This window comes from Perca flavescens, chromosome 15 (assembly GCF_004354835.1).
Source record: "Perca flavescens isolate YP-PL-M2 chromosome 15, PFLA_1.0, whole genome shotgun sequence".
Classification (NCBI taxonomy): domain Eukaryota; kingdom Metazoa; phylum Chordata; class Actinopteri; order Perciformes; family Percidae; genus Perca; species Perca flavescens.
This window is the reverse complement of record NC_041345.1, coordinates 34402075-34423806: the sequence shown is the minus strand read 5'-3', so window position 1 is coordinate 34423806 and position 21732 is coordinate 34402075. Positions and strand designations below refer to the sequence as shown.

At 43.7% G+C, this 21732-nt stretch overlaps 1 protein-coding gene across 1 annotated transcript in view; it reads right to left on the bottom strand.

Moving 5' to 3' along the window:
* Window positions 1-21732, bottom strand: part of scn4ab (sodium channel, voltage-gated, type IV, alpha, b) — a 94128-nt gene that overhangs the window by 60153 nt on the left and 12243 nt on the right. Inside the window, 3 exon segments of the mRNA XM_028599566.1 lie at window positions 6736-6825; window positions 6928-7046; window positions 9556-9693. Coding sequence (XP_028455367.1) covers window positions 6736-6825; window positions 6928-7046; window positions 9556-9693 — 347 coding nt within the window.

Here is a 21732-nt window from a genome sequence, read left to right as displayed (position 1 = left end):
GTTTCGCGTTAATCCGATTGGTGTCGCTACTATGAAGTATTCTGGGAAAAAGCGCCTGATTTTTTATCTGTCCCCGCCGCATAACGGTCCTGTTACTAGTCTCATCCCGCTAGCCCTCTTTTATCTACACTATGCCACCGTCGATAACGCCATCAACCTGATTAAACTGGCTCTGGTGGGCGCTTGGCTTACCAAGGTGGACATCACCGATGCTTTTAAAATCGTGCGCATCCATCCTTCCCAATGGCCTCTTTTCGGGGTTAAGTGGGATTCGAACTTCTATTTTGGGGTGCGCCTGACCTTCGGGTGCAGGAGCAGCCCGTGCATTTTCAACCACATGTCAGAAGCACTTTGCTGGATCCTGCTTAACAGGGTGAGGGTGCCTTCGGTGCGCTGGATGATTTTCTGCTTATCAACCCCCCACACGATAGCTCAGGTTCGTCTTTGGGGAAGCTGCGGAGCTGCTTTCTTTCCCTTGGCATTCCTTTGTCGGAAGAAAAGACTATAGGTCCTGCCACACACCTGGAGTTTCTTGGCATTACCCTTGATTCCGTTGTCATGGAAGCGTCTCTCCTGCTGTTTCCATAACTAAACGCCAGTTACTTTCCCTTCTAGGCCCACTAAACTTCGCCATGCGTGTTATCCCTCAGGGGCGTTCTTTCATATCCCGGTTACTGGATATGGCTTCTTGAGTTTCCCAACTGCATGATCTCGTATCCCATGATGACGGCTGCCATTCCGATTTGCGTTTTTGGTCTCACCTTCTCAAATGTTGGAATGGGCGCTCCTCATGTAGTGCCATCATGCCTTTTATGAGAAGCATCACCTGGTCCGCCGTCATGCACAATTTTCTCATCACTGCCCGTCATGTTCCCGGTCATTCTAATGGTGTGGCTATGGTCTCGTTTTTATTTTTCAGAACTTTCGGCGCCTATGCCCAACTACCAGCCCCTTCCCTGTAACTCTGCCTTCTCTCCAGAACCTGGTGCTGTATTAAACCTATTGCCCCTTCATCATTATCTAGAATCCTCAAAGGAGTATATGAGAAAAGGCTTAGCTGCGTCTACTTTGAAAACATATGATTTTGCTTGGCATACCTTCTGTTTCTTTTGTGTTTGTATTTCTGTTCCTCTTAAACCTGTTCTTCCAAGCAGCATTTGTGCATTAATTTGATATTGTACTGACACCCACAAGTTTAAGTTGCGGTATACTCAAGGTTTGCTTGCCGGCGTTCAGTTTCATATCCGCTGTTACGATCCGTCTTTTCCAAGCATTTTTTCTAAGGCATTTCCAAGACTCATCCTTTATCCCCTGATTCGAGGCAGCCTATCACCCTTGGTATTTTGCACGCTAATTCTCAGAGTGGGGGTGTTTTCTCCCTACGTAGACGCCTTACTGGAGTCCGTGTTTTTGCTGGCTTTTTATGCCTTTCTCAGATGCAGTGAATTTACTACCCTTTCTAAATCTTTTATCCCCAATAGTGATGTCACTTTTTGTGATTTGGCTTTTTATCCTGGTCATTATCGCTTATCTCTAAAACATTCTAAACAAAGTGGCGCTTGCTCAGTCCTCGTCGCCCGCAATGATACTTCTTTTTGTCCCTTCAAATCTATGCTAAACTATTGAAAGCTTGGTTTGGGCTTCATCTGAAGCTAGTTCTCCTTAGGTGTCATATGTCACCTCAGCATTATTCAGGCCATTTGTTTAGGATAGGGGCTGCGATGACAGCAGCTAACCAGGGCATATCTTGTGCTTTGCTGCAACTGCTGGTCATCTTCTGCTTACTCCTCATATATTTGTCCTGATGTTGATGACCTTCTCACCAACCAAAGATCATTGAAGCCTTGATTCTGGTGAGCATGCATATAACTGGGCCATGAAGAATATGTTAGTCTGAATGAAGCCACTCCTCCCAGTCATATTAATACTCAAATTCCTAGAGGCTCAGGCCGAGGAGAGGGAGTTGCAGCCATCTTTGATTCAAGCCTGTTAATTAATCCTAAACCTAAACTAAATTATAACTCGTTTGAAAGTCTTCATCTTCAACATCCAAAATGGAAAACATTACAGCCAATTATATTTGTTGTTATTTACAGGGCTCCAGGTCCGTATTCTGAATTTTTATCTGATTTCTCAGAGTTTTTATCATGTTTAGTCCTTAAATCAGACAAAGTACTTATTGTAGGTGATTTTAATATCCATGTGGACGTTGACAATGATAGCCTTAGTACTGCTTTCAACTCATTCTTAGATTCAATCGGTTTCAGTCAGAGTGTGCACAAGGCGACGCACTGTTTTAACCACACCCTCGACCTTGTGCTGGCATATGGTATTGAAATTAAGGATTTAATAATATTTCCGCAGAATTCGGTATTATCAGACCATTTTTTAATTACTTTCGAATTCTTACTACCTGACTATACTAAAATAGACAAAAGCTTCTACACTAGATGCCTGTCGGACAGTACTGCAGCTAAATTTAAAGAAGACATTCCAACAGCAATTAACTCAATGTCGTGCCTTAATATAAAAGAGGACCTTTATGTTAACTTTAGTTCCTCCCAAATTGACATATTCGTAGACTGTGATACAACCTGCCTACGGACGACTTTAGACTTTGTTACTCCCCTCAAAAAGAAGATGATGAGGAAAATGAGATGAGCGCCTTGGTATAACTCCCAAACTCGCAAATTGAAACAAATCTCGCAAAACCTTGAAAGTAAATGGCGTTCCACCAAACTGGAAGAATATCGTTTGGATTGGCAAGACAGTCTCAAAACCTATAGGAAGGCCCTCAGACATGCTAGATCAGACTACTATTCATCATTAATAGAAGAAAATAAGAATAACCCAAGGTTTCTTTTCAGCACTGTAGCCAGGCTGACAGAGAGTCACAGCTCTAGTGAGCTGTCTATTCCTAAAGCTTTGAGTAGTGACGACTTCTTGAGCTTCTTTAATGAAAACAATATTACTATTAGAGATAAAATTCATCATCTTTTGCCCTCAATTCCCAACGATTCACCCTTAAACGCAGGATCACTAAAAAGAATGATACATGCTTAGACTGCTTTTATCCTATAGACATTCAACAATTAATGTTAAAGGTATCCTCATCTAAGCCTTCTACCTGTTTCTTAGATCCCATCCCAACGAGGCTACTCAAAGAAGCGTTTCCCGTAATTAACACTTCATTACTAGATATGATCAATATGTCTTTATTAAAAGGTTATGTACCGCAGTCTTTTAAAGTAGCTGTGATAAAACCTCTCCTGAAAAAACCCACCCTCGATCCTGAGGTCTTAGCAAACTATAGACCTATATCTAACCTTCCCTTTCTCTCCAAGATCCTTGAGAAAGTGGTTGCTAATCAATTATGTGATTTTCTACATAGCAATAGTTTATTTGAGGACTTTCAATCATGATTAAGAAAGCATCGTAGCACAGAGACGGCACTGGTGAAAATTACTAATGACCTTCATACTGCTGCGGACAAAGGACTTGTCTCTGTACTTGTTTTACTAGATCTTAGTGCTGCATTTGACACTATTCACCATAAAATCCTATTACAGAGAATGGAATACTTAGTTGGCATTCAAGGAATCGCACTAAACTGGTTTAAGTCTTATTTCTCTGATCGATCTCAATTTGTTAATGTTAATGATGAATCCTCCAAGTACGCTAAAGTTAGCCATGGCGTTCCACAAGGCTCAGTGCTTGGATCAATTCTATTCTCCTTATATATGCTTCCTCTTCGTAATATTATTAGGAAACACTCAATTAACTTTCACTGTTATGCGGATGACACCCAATTATACTTGTCAATCAAACCAGACGAAACCAGCCAGTTAGCTAAACTTCAAGCATGCATTAAAGATATAAAATCCTGGATGACCTACAATTTTCTGATGTTAAATTCTAACAAAACTGAAGTTATTGTGCTAGGCCCTAAACACCGCCGAACCTCATTATCTAAAGATCTAGCTACTTTGGATGGTATTGCCCTGGCCTCCAGCACTACGGTCAGAGTTATTTTTGATGAGGATATATCCTTTAACGCCCATCTAAAACAAGAACAGTGTTTTTTCATTTACGTAACATTGCCAAAATTAGGAATATCCTGTCTCAAAACGATGCTGAAAAACTAGTCCATGCATTTGTTACTTCCATGCTGGACTATTGTAATTCCCTACTGTCAGGTTGCTCAAATAAGTCCCTTAAGACTCTCCAGCTGATCCAGAATGCTGCAGTACGTGTTCTGACAAGAACTAAGAAAAGAGATCATATATCTCTTGTATTGGCTTCTCTGCATTGGCTTCCTGTAATATCCAGGTTTGAATTAAAAATCCTTCTCCTGACCTACAAAGCTCTAAATGGTCTAGCACCATCATATCTAGAAGAGCTCCTAGTACCTTATTGTCCAACTAGAGCATTACGCTTGCAGAATGCAGATCTACTTGTAGTTCCTAGAGTCTCTAAAAGTAGAATGGGAGCCAGAGCCTTCAGCTACCAGGCTCCACTTCTGTGGAATCAGGTCCTCGGTGGGTGGACACCGTCAACACTTTTAAGAATAAACTAAAAAATATCCTCTTTGATAAAGCTTACAGTTAGGGAGGAGGAGTTGCAGTGTCCGCCTAACCCGGCCCATCTGCTTCTCTTCATAGTTGTCAGATTAATAATATAATAAAAGTAGAGGGAGGCAGGTTAATACAGCCCGATCCGGCAGGGGAGAGTTCCAAGCCCGAACAGGCGCCTCTCCTTAAACTGCCTGTCTCTCTTAGTCATGCTCTTAGTTATGCTGTTATAGTTTTAGACTATCTGGGGGACTTCCTTCCTTCCTTCCTTCCTTGGACTGTCTCCTCTCCTCTTTCCTTTGACTGCTCTCTCCTCTAACTTTTCATCTCTGTGCATCCCATCCCACGTGATGCCTGCTACTAAACGGGCTCGGAGGAGTTTACTCCCCAGAGTCCTTGTGTTCCGTTTTTTTCTCACCCAGCATATTTCCTTGGAGCACGTTGGCACCAAGATCATGGTTGCAGCTGTCGCCGTGGTCCTGCTGCACTCCCTGCTGAGCTCTGCTGGGCCCTGCTGAACCCTGCTGCTTCCTGCTACGTCCATCCATGCTCTGCTGTGCCGCGCTACATCCTGTAACGCCCTGCAGCACCCTGATATGACATGAACTACTACGACTACCTTTTGAAGTCACTATTCCTTATCTTTAAAGTGACTATTATTGCCTTTTTTTATCACATCCCCAACCGGCATCGTCAGACACCGCCTACCAAGAGCCTGGATCTGTCCGAGGTTTCTTCCTAATAGGGAGTTTTTTCCCACCGCTGTCGCTCTGCTTGCTTTTGGGGGAATTATTAGAATTCTTGGGGCTTTGCAAATTATAGAGTGTGGTCTAGACCTACTGTATCTGTAAAGTGTCTCGAGATAGCTCTTGTTATGAATTGATACTATAAATAAAATTGAATTTAATTGAGTTGAAAGCGCTCAACCCTCCTCCTCCCCTGCCGCCTCCGGTCTTCGTGTTTCTCCCAGCTGACCGCTTCGTTGCCTCTTCAGTCTGTTCTCTGGTCTCATTCTCTGCCACCACCAGTGTCTGGACTCCATCGCGGGGTTATGTTCCTGTTCCCTGCCCCCTTTAAAAATATTATTAATTCGATGGAGTCTAATCTCCAAAAGACTTTGTACATTTCATATTATACAGTAAATATTTTTGCATATCTGCAAACAAAGTCTCTCCTGATTGATGAAGACTATACCATCCTGGATGAACTGCCTGAATTTCCTCTTATTGAAAACCTTAGCCAACCTCCAACCTTCCTGGAGGTTCTGTCAGCTGTCCACTCCCTGAAGTGCAACAAGTCTCCTGGCTCTGAGAATATTCCTGCAGAACTGCTAAAACAGAGAGGCAGGGTAACTTCACCTCTACCTCAATGACTCATAGGGTTTTTTGAACCATTCTTTGTCTGGCCCCTCACCTGCTTAAGATGTGCAAAATCAAATCTGGGGACCTGGAGAACATGGCTGCAGACCGCAACACCTGGCGGAAGCTATGTCTAGATGGGACCCAAACATTGGAGGAGGAAAGGACAGTCAGGAGACAACAAAGAAGGCTCAGGAGGAACACACCCATGAATGCCAGTATCACCAATACCATGTATACATGCCCCACCTGCAATACTACCTGTGGATCCAGGATAGGACTATACAGCCATCAGAAAACTCAGCGTTAAAAGACAGAAGTGGACGTCATCGTCGGATTCGATGGACAACCACAAGCAAGCAAATAGTGTGTGTGTTTATTGACTCATTGTTTATGTGTTAGTGTGTTTGTGTTTATTGTCTCATTGTTTGTGTTAGTGTGTGTGTGTGTTTATTGTCTCATTGTTTGTGTTAGTGTGTGTTTATTGTCTCATTGTCTATGTGTTAGTGTGTGTGTGTGTTTATTGTCTTGTGTATGTGTTAGTGTGTGTGTGTTTATTGTCTCATTGTGTATGTGTTAGTGTGTGTGTGTGTGTTTATTATATCATTGTTTATGTGTTAGTGTGTGTGTATATTGTATCATTAGTGTGTTAGTGTGTGTATTAGTGTGTATGTATCATTGTGTGTGTTAGTGTGGGTATCATTGTGTTTGTATCATTGTGTGTTAGTGTGTGTATCATTGTGTGTCTGTTAGTGTGTGTATCATTGGGTGTGATAGTGTTTGTATCATTGTGTGTGTTGACTCACTCTACAGCTTTGCTCCACGCTGGAGGATCACTCATCGTCATGAACACACAGTTGGTGATAATCGTCACCATGATGAACATACTGAATAAAGTTTTGGTTTTAAGGAACAAAAGCATCATCAGCTGATCATTTGTCAATAACCTGTATACTGGCCAATCAGGGAGGTGTAAAGTGTGACATCATAAAGGATATGAGTGGATGAGGATCTTGATAGCGACGGTCCTTATCCGACTGAATGGACTCAGCAGGTAACAGGCTGGCTCGGCGTTAAAACGGTAGATCATGTTTCCTTTACCAATCACGATGAATGTCTGCAGAGAGACAGACAGGTTAGAGAGAGACAGATAGGTCAGAGAGAGACAGACAGGTCAGAGAGAGTCAGACAGGTAAAAGAGAGGCAGACAGGTGAGAGAGAGACAGACCGATCACAGAAAGTTACAGACAAATAGAAGACAGGTCAAGGAGAGAGAGATACACAGGCTCAGTAGAGACAGGAAGACTCAGACAGACAGATCAGAGAGAACTACACAGACTGAGTAGAGACAGGAAGACTCAGACAGACAGGTCAGAGAGAGAGACAGGCTCAGTAGAGACAGGAGGACTCAGACAGACATGGCGGCCCAGAGAGTAGTGTATACAGTACAGGCCAAAAGTTTGGACACACCTTCTCATTCAATGCATTTTCTTTATTTTCATGACTATTTACATTGTAGAGTCTCACTGAAGGCATCAAATCTATGAATGAACACATATGGAATTATGTAATTAACACAAAAGTGTGAAATAACTGAAAACATGTCTTATGTTTTAGATTCCTCAAAGTAGCCACCCTTTGCTTTTTTGATAACTCTGCAAACCCTTGGTGTTCTCTCAATGAGCTTCATGAGGTAGTCACCTGAAATGGTTTTCACTTCACAGGTGTGCCTTGTCAGGGTTAATTAGTGGAATTTTTCCCTGATTAATGGGGTTGGGACCATCATTTGTGTTGTGCAGAAGTCAAGTTGATACACAGCCAACAGCCCTATTGGACAACTGTTAGAATTCATATTATGGCAAGAACCAATCAGCTAAGGAAAGAGAAACGAGTGGCCATCATTACTTTAACAAATGAAGGTCAGTCAGTCCGGAAAATTGCGAAAACCTTGAATGTGTCCCCAAGTGCAGTCGCAAAAACCATCAAGCGCTACAATGAAACTGGCTCACATGAGGACCGCCCCAGGAAAGGAAGACCAAGAGTCACCTCTGCTGCTGAGGAGAAGTTCATCCGAGTCACCAGCCTCAGAAATCACAAGTTAACAGCAGCTCAGATTAGAGACCAGATGAATGCCACACATAGTTCTAGCAGCAGACACATCTCTAGAACAACTGTTAAGAGGAGACTGCACGAATCAGGGCTTCATGGTCAAATAGCTACTAGGAAACCACTGCTAAGGAGAGGCAACAAGCAGAAGAGATTTGTTTGGGCCAAGAAACACAAGGAATGGACATTAGACCAGTGGAAATCTGTGCTTTGGTCTGATGAGTCCAAATTTGAGATCTTCCAACCACCATGTCATTGTGCGACACAGAAAAGGTGAACAGATGGATTCTACATGCCTGGTTCCCACCGTGAAGCATGGAGGAGGAGGTGTGATGGTGTGGGGGTGCTTTGCTGGGGACACTGTTGGGGATTTATTCAAAATTGAAGGCATACTGAACCAGCATGGCTACCACAGCATCCTGCAGCGACATGCCATCCCATCCGGTTTGCATTTAGTTGGACCATCATTTATTTTTCAATAGGACAATGACCGCAAACACACCTCCAGACTGTGTAAGGGCTATTTGACCAAGAAGGAGAGTGATGGAGTGCTGCGCCAGATGACCTGGCCTCCACAGTCACCGGACCTGAACGCAATCGAGATGGTTTGGGGTGAGCTGGACCGCAGAGTGAAGGCAAAAGGGCCGACAAGTGCTAAGCATCTCTGGGAACTCCTTCAAGTTTCAGGTGACTACCTCTTGAAGCTCATCAAGAGAATGCCAAGAATGTGCAAAGCAGTAATCAGAGCAAAGGGTGGCTACTTTGAAGAAACTAGAATATAAGACATGTTTTCAGTTATTTCACACTTTTTTGTTAAGTACATAATTCCACATGTAGTTCCATTCATAGTTTTGATGCCTTCAGTGAGAATCTACAATGTAAGTAGTCATGGAAATAAAGGAAACGCATTGAATGAGAAGGTGTGTCCAAACTTTTGGCCTGTACTGTATGTGGAGGTAGAAACATAAATGCACTTCCTCCTCTACTGTGAGAAGTTCTCTTCACTAAAAGATTTACACCTAGGAAAAATAGCTGAATAAAGAGCAAACTTCCCAATGTTATCAACAGAAAAGAAGCTTGAGGTTCTCCCAGGAAGACAGCAGCTAAATATATATCTGCCTGCCACAGGCTGAGGGACTCACCACTATAAGATCCTATAAGATCCCCCAATTACAGATAGGTTTAGTATCATACAGTAATTATATTATACAAAACTGCTACATATTATATTGTGTAATGCAATGGTTTTGTAATGTAGTGTATTGTTAGGCGATCAGTATAGAATCTATATGACACCTATGCATTTTATATTTGATATGTATAGTATATGAGATTTTTTTGTGTAAACTGCTTTGGTAACATGTTTATTTGTTTTGTTCATGCCAATAAAAGAAATTGAATTGAATTAATTGAATTCTGACTCCTGCAACTGAAACTGAGATGAAAAACTGAAAATGAATGATTTATTAATCTAAACTGATCAGTCTCCAGTTGCCACAGAGGGAAATAGAGAGAGAGACCTTCTGTGATTGGTAGAAGGGATCCAGCTCCTCCAATGGGGTGTTGAAAAGCTGAGGGGGCGGGTCTCCATAGATGAATGGGAGGGGCTTCCCAGCCTCAAGATCACTGGCTGGTTTAGGAAGATCTTCCTCTGCAATCTGTCAATCAGACAGACAGCCAATCAGAAAGAAAGACAATCAGAAAGACAGACAGACAGACAGTTAGTCAGAGAGACAGATAGACAATCAGAAAGACAGACAGAGAGACAGTTAGTCAGAGAGACAGAGACAGTCAGATAGACAGTCAGAGAGACAGTCAGTCAGTCAGTCAGAGAGACAGTCAGAGAGACAGAGAGATGTCAGAGAGACAGACAGTCAGAGAGACAGAGAGACAGTCGGATAGACAGTCAGAGACAGTCAGAGAGACAGTTAGTCAAAGAGACAGTCAGATAGACAGAGAGATAAACAGTCAGAGAGACAGACAGACAGACAGTCAGTCAGAGAGACAGAGAGACAGTCCGATAGACAGTCAGAGACAGTCAGAGAGACAGTTAGTCAGAGAGACAGTTAGTCAGAGAGACAGACAGAGAGACAGTTAGTCAGAGAGACAGTCAGAGAGACAGTTAGTCAGACAGTCAGAGAGTCAGTTAGTCAGAGAGACAGTCAGAGAGACAGTCAGATAGACAGTCAGAGAGACAGACATAGATACATTTAGTCAGAGACAGACAGACAGATAGACAGTCAGAGAGATAAATAGACAGAGAGACAGACAGACAGACAGTTAGTCAGAGAGACAGTCAGATAGACAGTCAGAGAGTGTTGTGGCAAAATGTGATAAAATCTGGTATAAAATATATAATGTACAATTAGTATGATACTGAATAAGAGATGACATGTATTCTGCTTTGAAAATAAGGAAAGATCTTCTCCCTCCATATACCCTCAGTACCACAGAACCCCTGCTGCGGCTGCGATACAGTCGCTACTAGCCATGATGATATACCATTGAAGCAGTTGCGCTAGTTGCGGATAGTCTACCCGGTGAAAAGTTCACTCAAAACTGCAAGATCAGCAAAATGACTTCATACAGTGGAAAATCCCCAGAAGAGGTGGTCTTAAGCTTCGAAAGTAGCCAATTGAAGCTTTAGACGCATATTCTGAAGGTGGTCATTGGAGCATTTAGAAGGGGGAGGATCTCTCTTTTTACGATAAAAAGTGGAGTAAGACAAAGGAATCTTTAGCAAGCTTACCGGTGCTTGCTTGGGCTTTCTTGTGTGTTGATTTTCTTTCATGCACATTAAAGCTCTTTTTCTAATCTGATTCCCTTGACTGCTGCGTAACTCTTTTATAACTCTTAAAACTTGCACCTAAAGCGAGAAACGAGGAGCATAGAGCGGTCGCAGCAAGCGGTGGAGTTCGCGCGGCTTATCTGGCCTTGAGCTGCGGACACTTCAAATTTACTTCTTCACTTTGGCGAGCCACATCCAGGAGGAAGACGTGAGGTAGGCAGAGCCATTTTTTCTGCTAATTCTGAGTGTTGACGGAGTGCAAGTCTCGCCCAGGTAGAAAGAGTCAGAAGTCGTTTTTCTCTCCCAAAAGAACCTAGAGGAAGTTTTAGTAAATTGGCATAGAGTGAATGGCTAGAATAACTAACAAATACACTGCCAACAGGAATCAGATGTGAAAAATATATGTTGTTTGTCTTGAAATACCATGGTGTGGACGAAGTGTATGAATGTGCGCATGAGTTTGGAAAGTGTGTTTGAAGGCTGAGACTAATAGCTCGAAAGAGTAAGGAGTAAGGCTAGAGGACAGATCAAGGTGTACAGCAGTAAATCATACAGATAGGGAAAAGAGGTATAATTTCGGTCTTGGCGCCTTTGTTTGTAGCACCGGCGCATAAGGTCAAGGTCGTGAGGCTGCAGGAGGAGGCGCGAGCAGGAAGATCATTACCGAGAAAGTCAGAATAAAAGGAAAGGCACATCATAGGATCTAGCTCAGGGGTGGCTGAGAGTTTTTAAGGGGTAAAAAAAAAAAAAAGACATAAAATAACAGAAAATAACAAAAAAAGAGGTTATTCCGCCGAGGGGAGGCGAAGTGCGCGGGTCATGTAGGATAGATGACTTGAACGGCCCAAGGGGGGCTAAGAAGGTTTTTTGGGGAAGAAACCTTTTTCTGCCAAGGAGGCGATGAGCGCAGTCATTTAGGGCAAATGACTTAACCTCATAGAAAACAAGGTATAAAAATAAAAAATAAAAATAAAAAATAAAAAACCAGAGAGCAAGCAAACAGTGGAACCAGGCAGAAAAGTGTAAATTCACAGTTCACGGCTGTAGGGAGGGGCTCACAGCCAGTGGTTTAGTTGTGGCTATAAGATAATAGCGGGCAATATCACTCTATTTTTGCAAATTTGGATCTGACAGCTTGTAAATAGACAACCTAGATTACAAGCACAGCTAGAAGACTGCTCACTCTCTCTCTTCTCTCTCTCTCTCCCTCTCTCTCTCTGTCTCACACACATTTTCCCTTCACACACACACACCCACACACAAGTATTTAACAGCGCACACACACATTTACATCCCCACACACACACCCAAAGACATATATCATATATACACCCACATTCACATCTCTCACTCTGTCTCTCTTTCTCTCTCTCTCTCTCTCTCTCTCTCTCTCTCTCTCTCTCTCTCTCTCACACACACACACACACACAATTTTTTACACACACATACTCACACTTACACTTACAACTCTCTCTCTTTTACACAAACAACGCACACACATTTTCACCCCCCCCACACACACACATTCAAAAACACATCATACACACACACACACACACACACACACACACATCCCTCCCACACACACACACACACACACACACACACACACACACACACACAATAACACACACATATTTTTCATCCCTACACATACACACATTCAAACACATATATCATACATATACCCCCACACACACACACACACACACACACACACACACACACACATTGTATCTATCTTGCACACACACACACACACACACATACACACACTCATATATCATCCTCAAACCACACACATACACACACACACACACACACACACACACACACACACACACACACACACACACACACATTCTGTTTTGGAAAAATCTAAAAAGTTGTGCGGTGAAGAATACGCAACTGAGCAATTGTGAACTGTATTTAATCGGTAGATTTTTGGATTAAAAACAAAATCAAATAGAGCACTAATTGCGGGTAATATAGCACAACTGTTTTGAGTCATAACACCTGTCAGGACGGACTGATATAGTAAAAACGAAACAAACAGTATCACTGACAGCCCATGACTAGTAAATGCCAAAAAACCATAAAGTGAGTTAAAAAGAAGGTAGATAAAGAAGCAAACGGTTTTGGTTAATGAGAGTGGAACAGTAAGGCAGGTATATGAAAGGATAAGATGAAAAGGATCAGGAGAGGAAAGTGAACGTATGGAAAGAAAGTGAAACAAGAATGCTAAATTACTATGTTTTTATTAAATAAAGTAATAAAAGAGAAGGAAGAACGAGTAGAGGAAAAAGTAAGTGCTGGAGGGAAAAGTAAGTGCTAGATTGGATTATGCAGGTAGGGATGATGTCAGAATGATAACTATGACAATGGCGGACGGCAAAAAAAAAAAAAAAAAGAGGTGTGGATTATGCCAGGAATTAACATCTGTTGATGAAACTCTCTTTTGTTAATGTTTGGTAATCATGAAACAGCCACTGTAGTACAAAACACCAAGTGGGTATACTGTGGTAATGAACCCGTCAATAGGACAGATTTTATCTAGGAAATGTGACTCTATAGTCACAAAGGAGGGAATGTTGTGGCAAAATGTGATAAAATCTGGTATAAAATATATAATGTACAATTAGTATGATACTGAATAAGAGATGACATGTATTCTGCTTTGAAAATAAGGAAAGATCTTCTCCCTCCATATACCCTCAGTACCACAGAACCCCTGCTGCGGCTGCGATACAGTCGCTACTAGCCATGATGATATACCATTGAAGCAGTTGCGCTAGTTGCGGATAGTCTACCCGGTGAAAAGTTCACTCAAAACTGCAAGATCAGCAAAATGACTTCATACAGTGGAAAATCCCTAGAAGAGGTGGTCTTAAGCTTCGAAAGTAGCCAATTGAAGCTTTAGACGCATATTCTGAAGGTGGTCATTGGAGCATTTGGAAGGGGGAGGATCTCTCTTTTTACGATAAAAAGTGGAGTTAGACAAAGGAATCTTTAGCAAGCTTACCGGTACTTGCTCGGGCTTTCTTGTGTGTTGATTTTCTTTCGTGCACATTAAAGCTCTTTTTCTAATCTGATTCCCTTGACTGCTGGGTAACTCTTTTATAACTCTTAAAACTTGCACCTAAAGCGAGAAACGAGGAGCATAGAGCGGTCGCAGCAAGCGGTGGAGTCCGCGCGGCTTATCTGGCCTTGAACTGCGGACACTTCAAATTTACTTCTTCAAGAGACAGACAGAGAGACAGTCAGAGAGACAGACAGATAGACAGTCGGAGAGACAGACAGTCAGAGAGACAGTTAGTCAGAGAGACAGTGACACAGCTGAATTTTTGCAGTGAAAGCGGTGTGTACACCACATGGCTTATAAAACTTAACAACTAGTATGTTGCTTATTATCACACCCAAACACAATCTGCACTATCTACATTTTTTATAGTTTTCAGTGGTGATCGTAAATGAAAATCTGCATAATTTAGCAGACTGGTGAGACAGGTGTGCTTGCTGCTCTCCTATTTTATGCTTTACTGTCAAGCCTATGTGTAAATCCAACTGAAAGCCTTGAAGTTTATCTGAACAGGAAGAATATTTCCTCCCAATGCCAAGGATTTGAAATCCAGATCGGTAGAAGTTCAAAAACAGCAGGCACCAGCTACAAACATTTCGGCTTTGGAAGGAGTGTAATACATACTTGCGTTTGGGCTAAGTTTCTACACACTGGACCAAAGTATAAATCCTGGGCTGTCAGCAAACACCAAAATAACAAAAGGTTGTTAATCTCACTCTGTTTATTGTTATCTGGCGATATACACCAATGCCCTGGTCCTGTAACTGCACTCAGAGGAAAGGTGAATTTAGCCGGCCTTCCCACAAAGGCAATAAACGAGGAAGCGATGAGCCGCCTGCAGCTTGCTGCAGACGCGGACGTGAACCTGGAGGGCAGGCTGTCTATGGATCTAGTGGATGTGGCTGGGCCGTCTGGCGTGTCCTGCGATGGTGCTGGCGGACACTGGCAGCTGCGGCAGACGCAGCGGGAGCTATTTGGTATGAAGGCGGTTGTAAACTCAAGAGCCAGCGGATACCGGGTGCCGAGGCGGACGAGAAGGAAGCCGCAGTGTGCCGCTGAGGCTGCAATACCAAACGCCAGCGGACAACAGGTGCTGGAGGGGACGAGGACGGGCGCCTGGAGGACATACAACACCGGTGGAGACACTGACGGGGCTGCTACCCGGGGGAGGCGAGTAGGCTGACACGCACTGATGTGTTGCTGGAGACACCAGTAGTGTTGGCTACTAAATCATTGCCCAAGGCTACTTTAGTGATAAGTAACACGTTGGACTTCACTGAGGAGCAGATATCCGTTTTTGCATCAAAGGGTTTGCACTATTTTCATTTAAACATTCGCATCTTACTGCCAAAGATCACGGAGGTACGTGAGCTGGCCAGGAAAATCAAGGCAAGCATACTATGTTTCTCAGAGACATGGTTAGATTCTCATATCGCTGACTCCGAAGTCAAAATTGAAAACTTTGTTATTGTTTGCAAAGACCGGAATAGACAAGGGGGAGGGACATGCATATTTGTGAGGTTGGATATTGATTTAAATTAAGATAAGAACTTGGATGTTAACCTCAAAGCGGTATGGATTGATATTTTACTTCCAAAAAGCAAACCAATAGCCTACTGTTTGGTGTTGTTTATAGACCTCCAAATCAGAATGACTTCATCCAAACCTTGGAATGTGTATGTGCAGGTTGCCATGATTTTTTAAACAGGGAAGTCATCTTAATGGCAGATAATAATATTGATGCTTTTAATACAGAAGGGCCGCAGTGATTTCCTGAAAATGCATGGTCTAACCCAATCCCCGGCAGCACGGTGGCTTGGTGGTTAGCACTTCTGCCTCACAGCAAGAAGGTTCTGGGTTCGAACCCAGGTTGTCCCAGGGTTTGCATGAGTTTGCATGTTCTCCCTGTGCTTGCGTGGGTTTCCTCCGGGTGCTCTGGTTTCTTCCCACCATAAAGACATGCAAGCAACTAGGACTACAGTTGAAAATTAGCTGGCTAACACTGGTGCATGTACAGAAATGTTGATTAATGTGCATTGTCCTAATATAAATAAATAAAATCTTCTTCTACTTCAATTAATTAGTGTTCCAACCAGAATAAATGAACATAGCCAAACTGCTATTGTTGGAAATTACCAACATATGTGATGTTGATGTAGCATTGGATCGCTTTCAATCTATTTCCTTGAAAGAACTTGACAAGATAGCCCCATTAAAAGAGACCAGGATTAAACAGAGATCTCAGCCTTGGAAACAATGATAAATTATGGATACCATTTACTTGAGGAATAAAATTGTAAGTGAGTTTAAGAGAACTAAACTGCTTGCTCTTTTTAATGAATATAAAATACTTAGAAATAAGGTACAGCGAATGGTGGATGAGGCAAAAAAGGATTTTTTTACGTCTAAAATTGAGGAGCATTAAAAAGATCCCAAGAAATTTTGGGAATAAACGAGGTAGAGATGGAGTGACCCTGCCCGGAGGAAGCCCGGGGCCCCCGTCTGGAGCCATGCCCAGAAGGCGGGCTCGTCGGCGAGCGCCTGGTGGCCGGGTTTACCACGGAGCCCGGCCGGGCACAGCCCGAAAAAGCTACGTGGCTCCCATCTCTCCAGCCCATGGGCCCACCACCTGTGGGAGGAACAGCTGGGGTCGGTTGCATTGTCACACGGGTGGCAGTGAAGGTCAGGGGCCTCGACGGACCAGACCCGGGCAGCAGACGCTGGCTCTGGGGACGTGGAACGTCACCTCTGTGGGGGAAGGAGCCGAAACTGGTGCGGGAGGTGGAGCGCTACCGGTTAGATCTGGTGGGGCTTACCTCTACGCATAGTCTCGGTTCTGGAACCATACTCCTGGATAGGGGTTGGACTCTTTTCTTCTCCGGAGTTGCCCAGGGTGTGAAGCGCCGGGCGGGTGTGGGGATACTCACAAGCCCCCGGCTAAGCGCCGCTACGTTGGAGTTTACCCCGGTGGACGAGAGGGTCGCCTCCCTACGCCTGCGGGTTGCGGGGGGGACAACTCTGACTGTTGTTTGTGCATATGCACCAAACAGGAGTTCGGAGTATTCGGCCTTCTTGGAGACCTTGACTGGAGTCCTGCATCGGACTCCAGTGGGGGACTGCATTGTTCTGCTGGGGGACTTCAACGCGCACGTGGGCAATGATGGAGACACATGGAGAGACGTGATTGGGAGGAACAGCTTCCCTGATCTAAACCAGAGTGGTTGTTTGTTGTTGGACTTCTGTGCTAGTCATGGATTGTCTATAACAAACACCATGTTCGAACATAGGGATGCTCATAAGTGTACTTGGTACCAGAGCACCCTAGGCCAAAGGTCAATGATCGATTTTATAATCGTTTCATCTGATCTGAGGCCATGTGTTTTGGACACTCGGGTGAAGAGAGGGGCGGAACTTTCAACTGATCACCATCTGTTGGTGAGTTGGGTCAGGGGGTTGGGGAAGACTCTGGACAGACCTGGTAAGCCCAAACAGGTAGTGCGGGTAAATTAGGAACGTCTAGAGGAGGCCCCTGTCCGACAGACTTTCAACTCACACCTCCGGCGGAGCTTTTCGTACATCCCTGTGGAGGCTGGGGGCATTGAACCCGAATGGACAATGTTCAAAGTTTCCCTTGCTGAAGCTGCGGCGAGGAGCTGTGGTCTTAGGGTCTTAGGTGCCTCAAGGGGCGGTAACCCATGAACACCGTGGTGGACAATGGTGGTCAGGGAAGCCGTCCGACTGAAGAAGGAGTCTTTCCGGGATATGTTATCCCAGAGGACTCCGGAGGCGGTTGCAGGGTACCGAAGGGCCTGAAGGGCTGCAGCCTCTGCCGTGAAAGAGGCAAAGCAGCAGGTGTGGGAGATGTTTGGAGAAGGACTTTCGGTCGGCACCAAGGTGCTTCTGGAAAACTGTTCGCCACCTCAGGAGGGGTAAGCGGTGAACCATCCAAGCTGTGTACAGTAAGGATGGGACACTGTTGACCTCAACTGAGGAGGTAATAGGGCGGTGGAAGGAGCACTTTGAGGAACTCCTGACTCCGACTAATACGCCCTCTATGTTAGAGGCAGAGCTGGAGGATGATGGGGGATCATTGTCAATTTCCCAGGCGGAGGTCACTGATGTAGTCAAACAACTCCACAGTGGCAAAGCCCCAGGGATTGATGAGATCCGTCCAGAAATGCTCAAGGCTCTGGGTGTGGAGGGGCTGTCCTGGTTGACACACCTCTTCAACATTGCGTGGAAGTCTGGTACGGTGCCAAAGGAGTGGCAGACTGGGGTGGTGGTTCCCCTTTTTAAAAAGGGGGACTAGAGGGTGTGTGCCAATTACAGGGGTATCACACTTCTCAGCCTCCCTGGTAAAGTCTATTCGAAGGTGCTGGAAAGGAGGGTTCCTGTAAGTAAGGATCCTGGAGGGAGCCTGGGAGTATGCCCAACCGGTCTACATGTGTTTTGTGGATCTGGAAAAGACATATGACCAGGTCCCCCGGGAGATACTGTGGGAGGTGCTGCGGGAGTATGGGGTGAGGGGGTCTCTTCTCAGGGCCATCCAATCTCTGTACAACCAAAGCGAGAGCTGTGTCTGGGTTCCCGGCAGTAAGTCGGACTCGTTTCAGGTGAGGGTTGGCCTCCGCCATTGCTGCGCTTTGTCACCAATCCTGTTTGTAACATTTATGGACAGGATATCAAGGCGTAGTCGGGGTGGAGAGGGGTTGCAGTTCGGTGGGCTGGGGATCTCATCGCTGCTCTTTGCAGATGATGTGGTCCTGATGGCATCATTGGCCTGTGACCTTCAGCACTCACTAGATCAGTTTGCAGCTGAGTGTGAAGCAGTTGGGATGAGGATCAGCACCTCTAAATCTGAGGCCATGGTTCTCAGCAGGAAACCGATGGAGTGCCTACTCCAGGTAGGGAATGAGTCCTTACCCCAAGTGAAGGAGTTCAAGTACCTTGGGGTTTTGTTCGCGAGTGAGGGGACAATGGAGCGGGAGATTGGTCGGAGAATTGGCGCAGCGGGTGCGGTATTACATTCAATTTATCGCACCGTGTGACGAAATGAGAGCTGAGCCAGAAGGCAAAGCTCTCGATCTACCGGTCAGTTTTCGTTCCTACCCTCACCTATGGTCATGAAGGCTGGGTCATGACCGAAAGAACGAGATCCAGGGTACAAGCGGCCGAAATGGGTTTCCTCAGGAGGGTGGCTGGTATCTCCTTTAGAGATAGGGTGAGAAGCTCACTCATCCGTGAGGAGCTCGGAGTAGAGCCGCTGCTCCTTTGCGTCGAAAGGAGCCAGTTGAGGTAGTTCGGGCATCTGGTAAGGATGCCCCCTGGGCGCCACCCTAGGGAGGTGTTCCAGGCACGTCCAGCTGGGAGGAGGCCTCGGGGAAGACCCAGGACTAGGTGGAGGGATTATATCTCCAACCTGGCCTGGGAACGCCTCGGGATCCCTCAGTCGGAGCTGGTTAATGTTGCTCGGGAAAGGGAAGTTTGGGGTCCCCTGCTGGAGCTGCTCCCCCGCGACCCGATACCAGATAAGCGGACGAAGATGGATGGATGGAAGAAATTGTGGGCAACTCTTAGGCCTAAGCAAAAACAAGGTAAAATAGGCCTAGATATTAATGGGTCCATATTGTATGATAAAAACTTGGTGGCAGATACTTTTAATAATTTCTTCACAACAATTGCAAGAAATCTGGTGCAGAAGCTTCCATCTACTTCTGGTGTTTTTAGTGATCCACAGAGGGTGCATACATTTTATGAAGAAAAGGGAGTCCAGACAAACACCTTTTATTTCAAACAAGTAACAGAGGAGCTGGTACTACAAAAACTCAAAGGTCTGAATCCTTTCAAGGTTACTGGTTTTGACAACACCCCTCCCAGATTTCTAAGAGATGCTGCTGAAATAATCACTCCTGTCATAACCTATCTCATTCATTTATCCATTGAAAATAACCATTTTCCAAATAAATTTAAGGTGGCAAGAGTGATACCTTTATATAAAAAGGAGCCCAAATCTGATCCTGGAAATTTCCGCCCTGTATCTATCCTGTGTTCAATATCAAAAATTGTTGAAAGCATCATTTATGAGCAAATAGATCGTTATTTAGCAGAGCAGAACCTTTTATTTGACTTTCAATCATGCTTTAGAAAAACCCATTCCACTGATACCTGTCTGCTTTATCTTTCAGATTTTATTAGGAAAGAGGTAGATTAGGGGAACTTTTGTGGCATGGTGTTAATAGACCTTTAAAAGGCCTTTGATACAGTTCATCATGATATCCTTTTGAACAAACTCAAAGCTCTGGGATTTTCTCGTACATCTCTGCAGTGGGTGAAGTCATACCTGGTTGGCAGAGAAAAGGTGGTAGATGTGGAAGGGACTTTGTCCTGACTACTTAAATTAATGTGGAGTTCCCCAGTGGAGCATTTTGGGTCCTCTCTTTTTTTGTTATATGTTAATGACATGCTATCTGCCATAAATTGTAATTTGTTTTTATTTGCAGATGATTCAGCTATTTTAGTCTCTCCTAAAGAGAAATCAGAGGGTTAAAGGTTGCTTAGTTTAGAGCTCCCCTAACCCTAACCCTTACCTCAGTGCTTGGTTAACAGACAACAAGCTGTCTCTCCACTTTGGTAAAACAGAGTCAATTCTTTTTGGGTCCAGAGTTAAACTAAAAAAGGCAATGGGGTTTAAGGTAGTCGTAGGTGATGTGGAAATTAGGCCAAGGAAGCGGTCACTTACTTGGGCTACATACTGGACAACAAATTATCTGGGGAGTTTATGGCCCGAAACATTATCTCAAAGGTAAGCCAAAGGACTACGTTCCTGGCAAGAATATCCAGCCTCCTAGATAGTAACACCTTGAAAATCCTGGCTGATGCTACTAAAAGCCTCAAACACAAGCTACAGATCTGTCAAAATAAACTGATCAGAGTGGTCCTCAAACTCCATCCTAGAACGCTTCTTCTCCCTGACCATTTCTCCAGTCTTAGGTGGCTCATAGTGGAGGAGCGAGTTTCCCAACTTAACCCTCATGCCCTCTTTGGACATTTTTGTACATTTTTCTCAAGTTTTTTATTCATTTAGTGATAATTTTTGCTGTGTTACTTCTTATGGCATGACATTTTGTAGGAACCTTTCTTTTTAGTCAAAATTTCTAAATCCAGTGTTTATTAGTCTTACATGTTTTTTATATTTAAATGATTCATTTTGTACCCTCTGGACACCTTTGTGGCAAAGATTGAAACGCAAAAACTGCTATTAAATCATCATATATCAATATTGTTTTCTGTTTCTTTTCATAATCAAAACCACCAAACATTCAATCATTTTCAGGAGTTTATCCTTATTATAAATGCCATTTTATTTATTTGAAGTATGTCATTATTTATAAAAAAAACAACAGAAAAAAAAATGTCTTTTCCATATAATGAATAATATGGAGATGGGGCTTTGGTGGGGATTAGAGGCTTGGATATGTCAAAGATTATGAACAAAATTAATTTGATTGCATTAGTACTTTTTACATGATACATTACATGCCAGATACTCCCTTTGGACACCTTTGTGACAAAAATGTACATGTCCAAAAAACTGATATTAAATCATCATATATCAATATTTATTTCTGCTTGTTTTTCATAAATCACTTAAACAACTTCTAATTTGTTCAAAAATACCAAACATTCAATCCTTTTCAAGATTTTAACCCTTTAAATGCCAGTTTATTTATTTGAAGTATTACATTATTTATTACAAAAAAACACAAAAAAAGATATTTTTTCCATATAATGAATATGGATGGGGAAGGGTCTTTGGTGGGGATTAGAGGC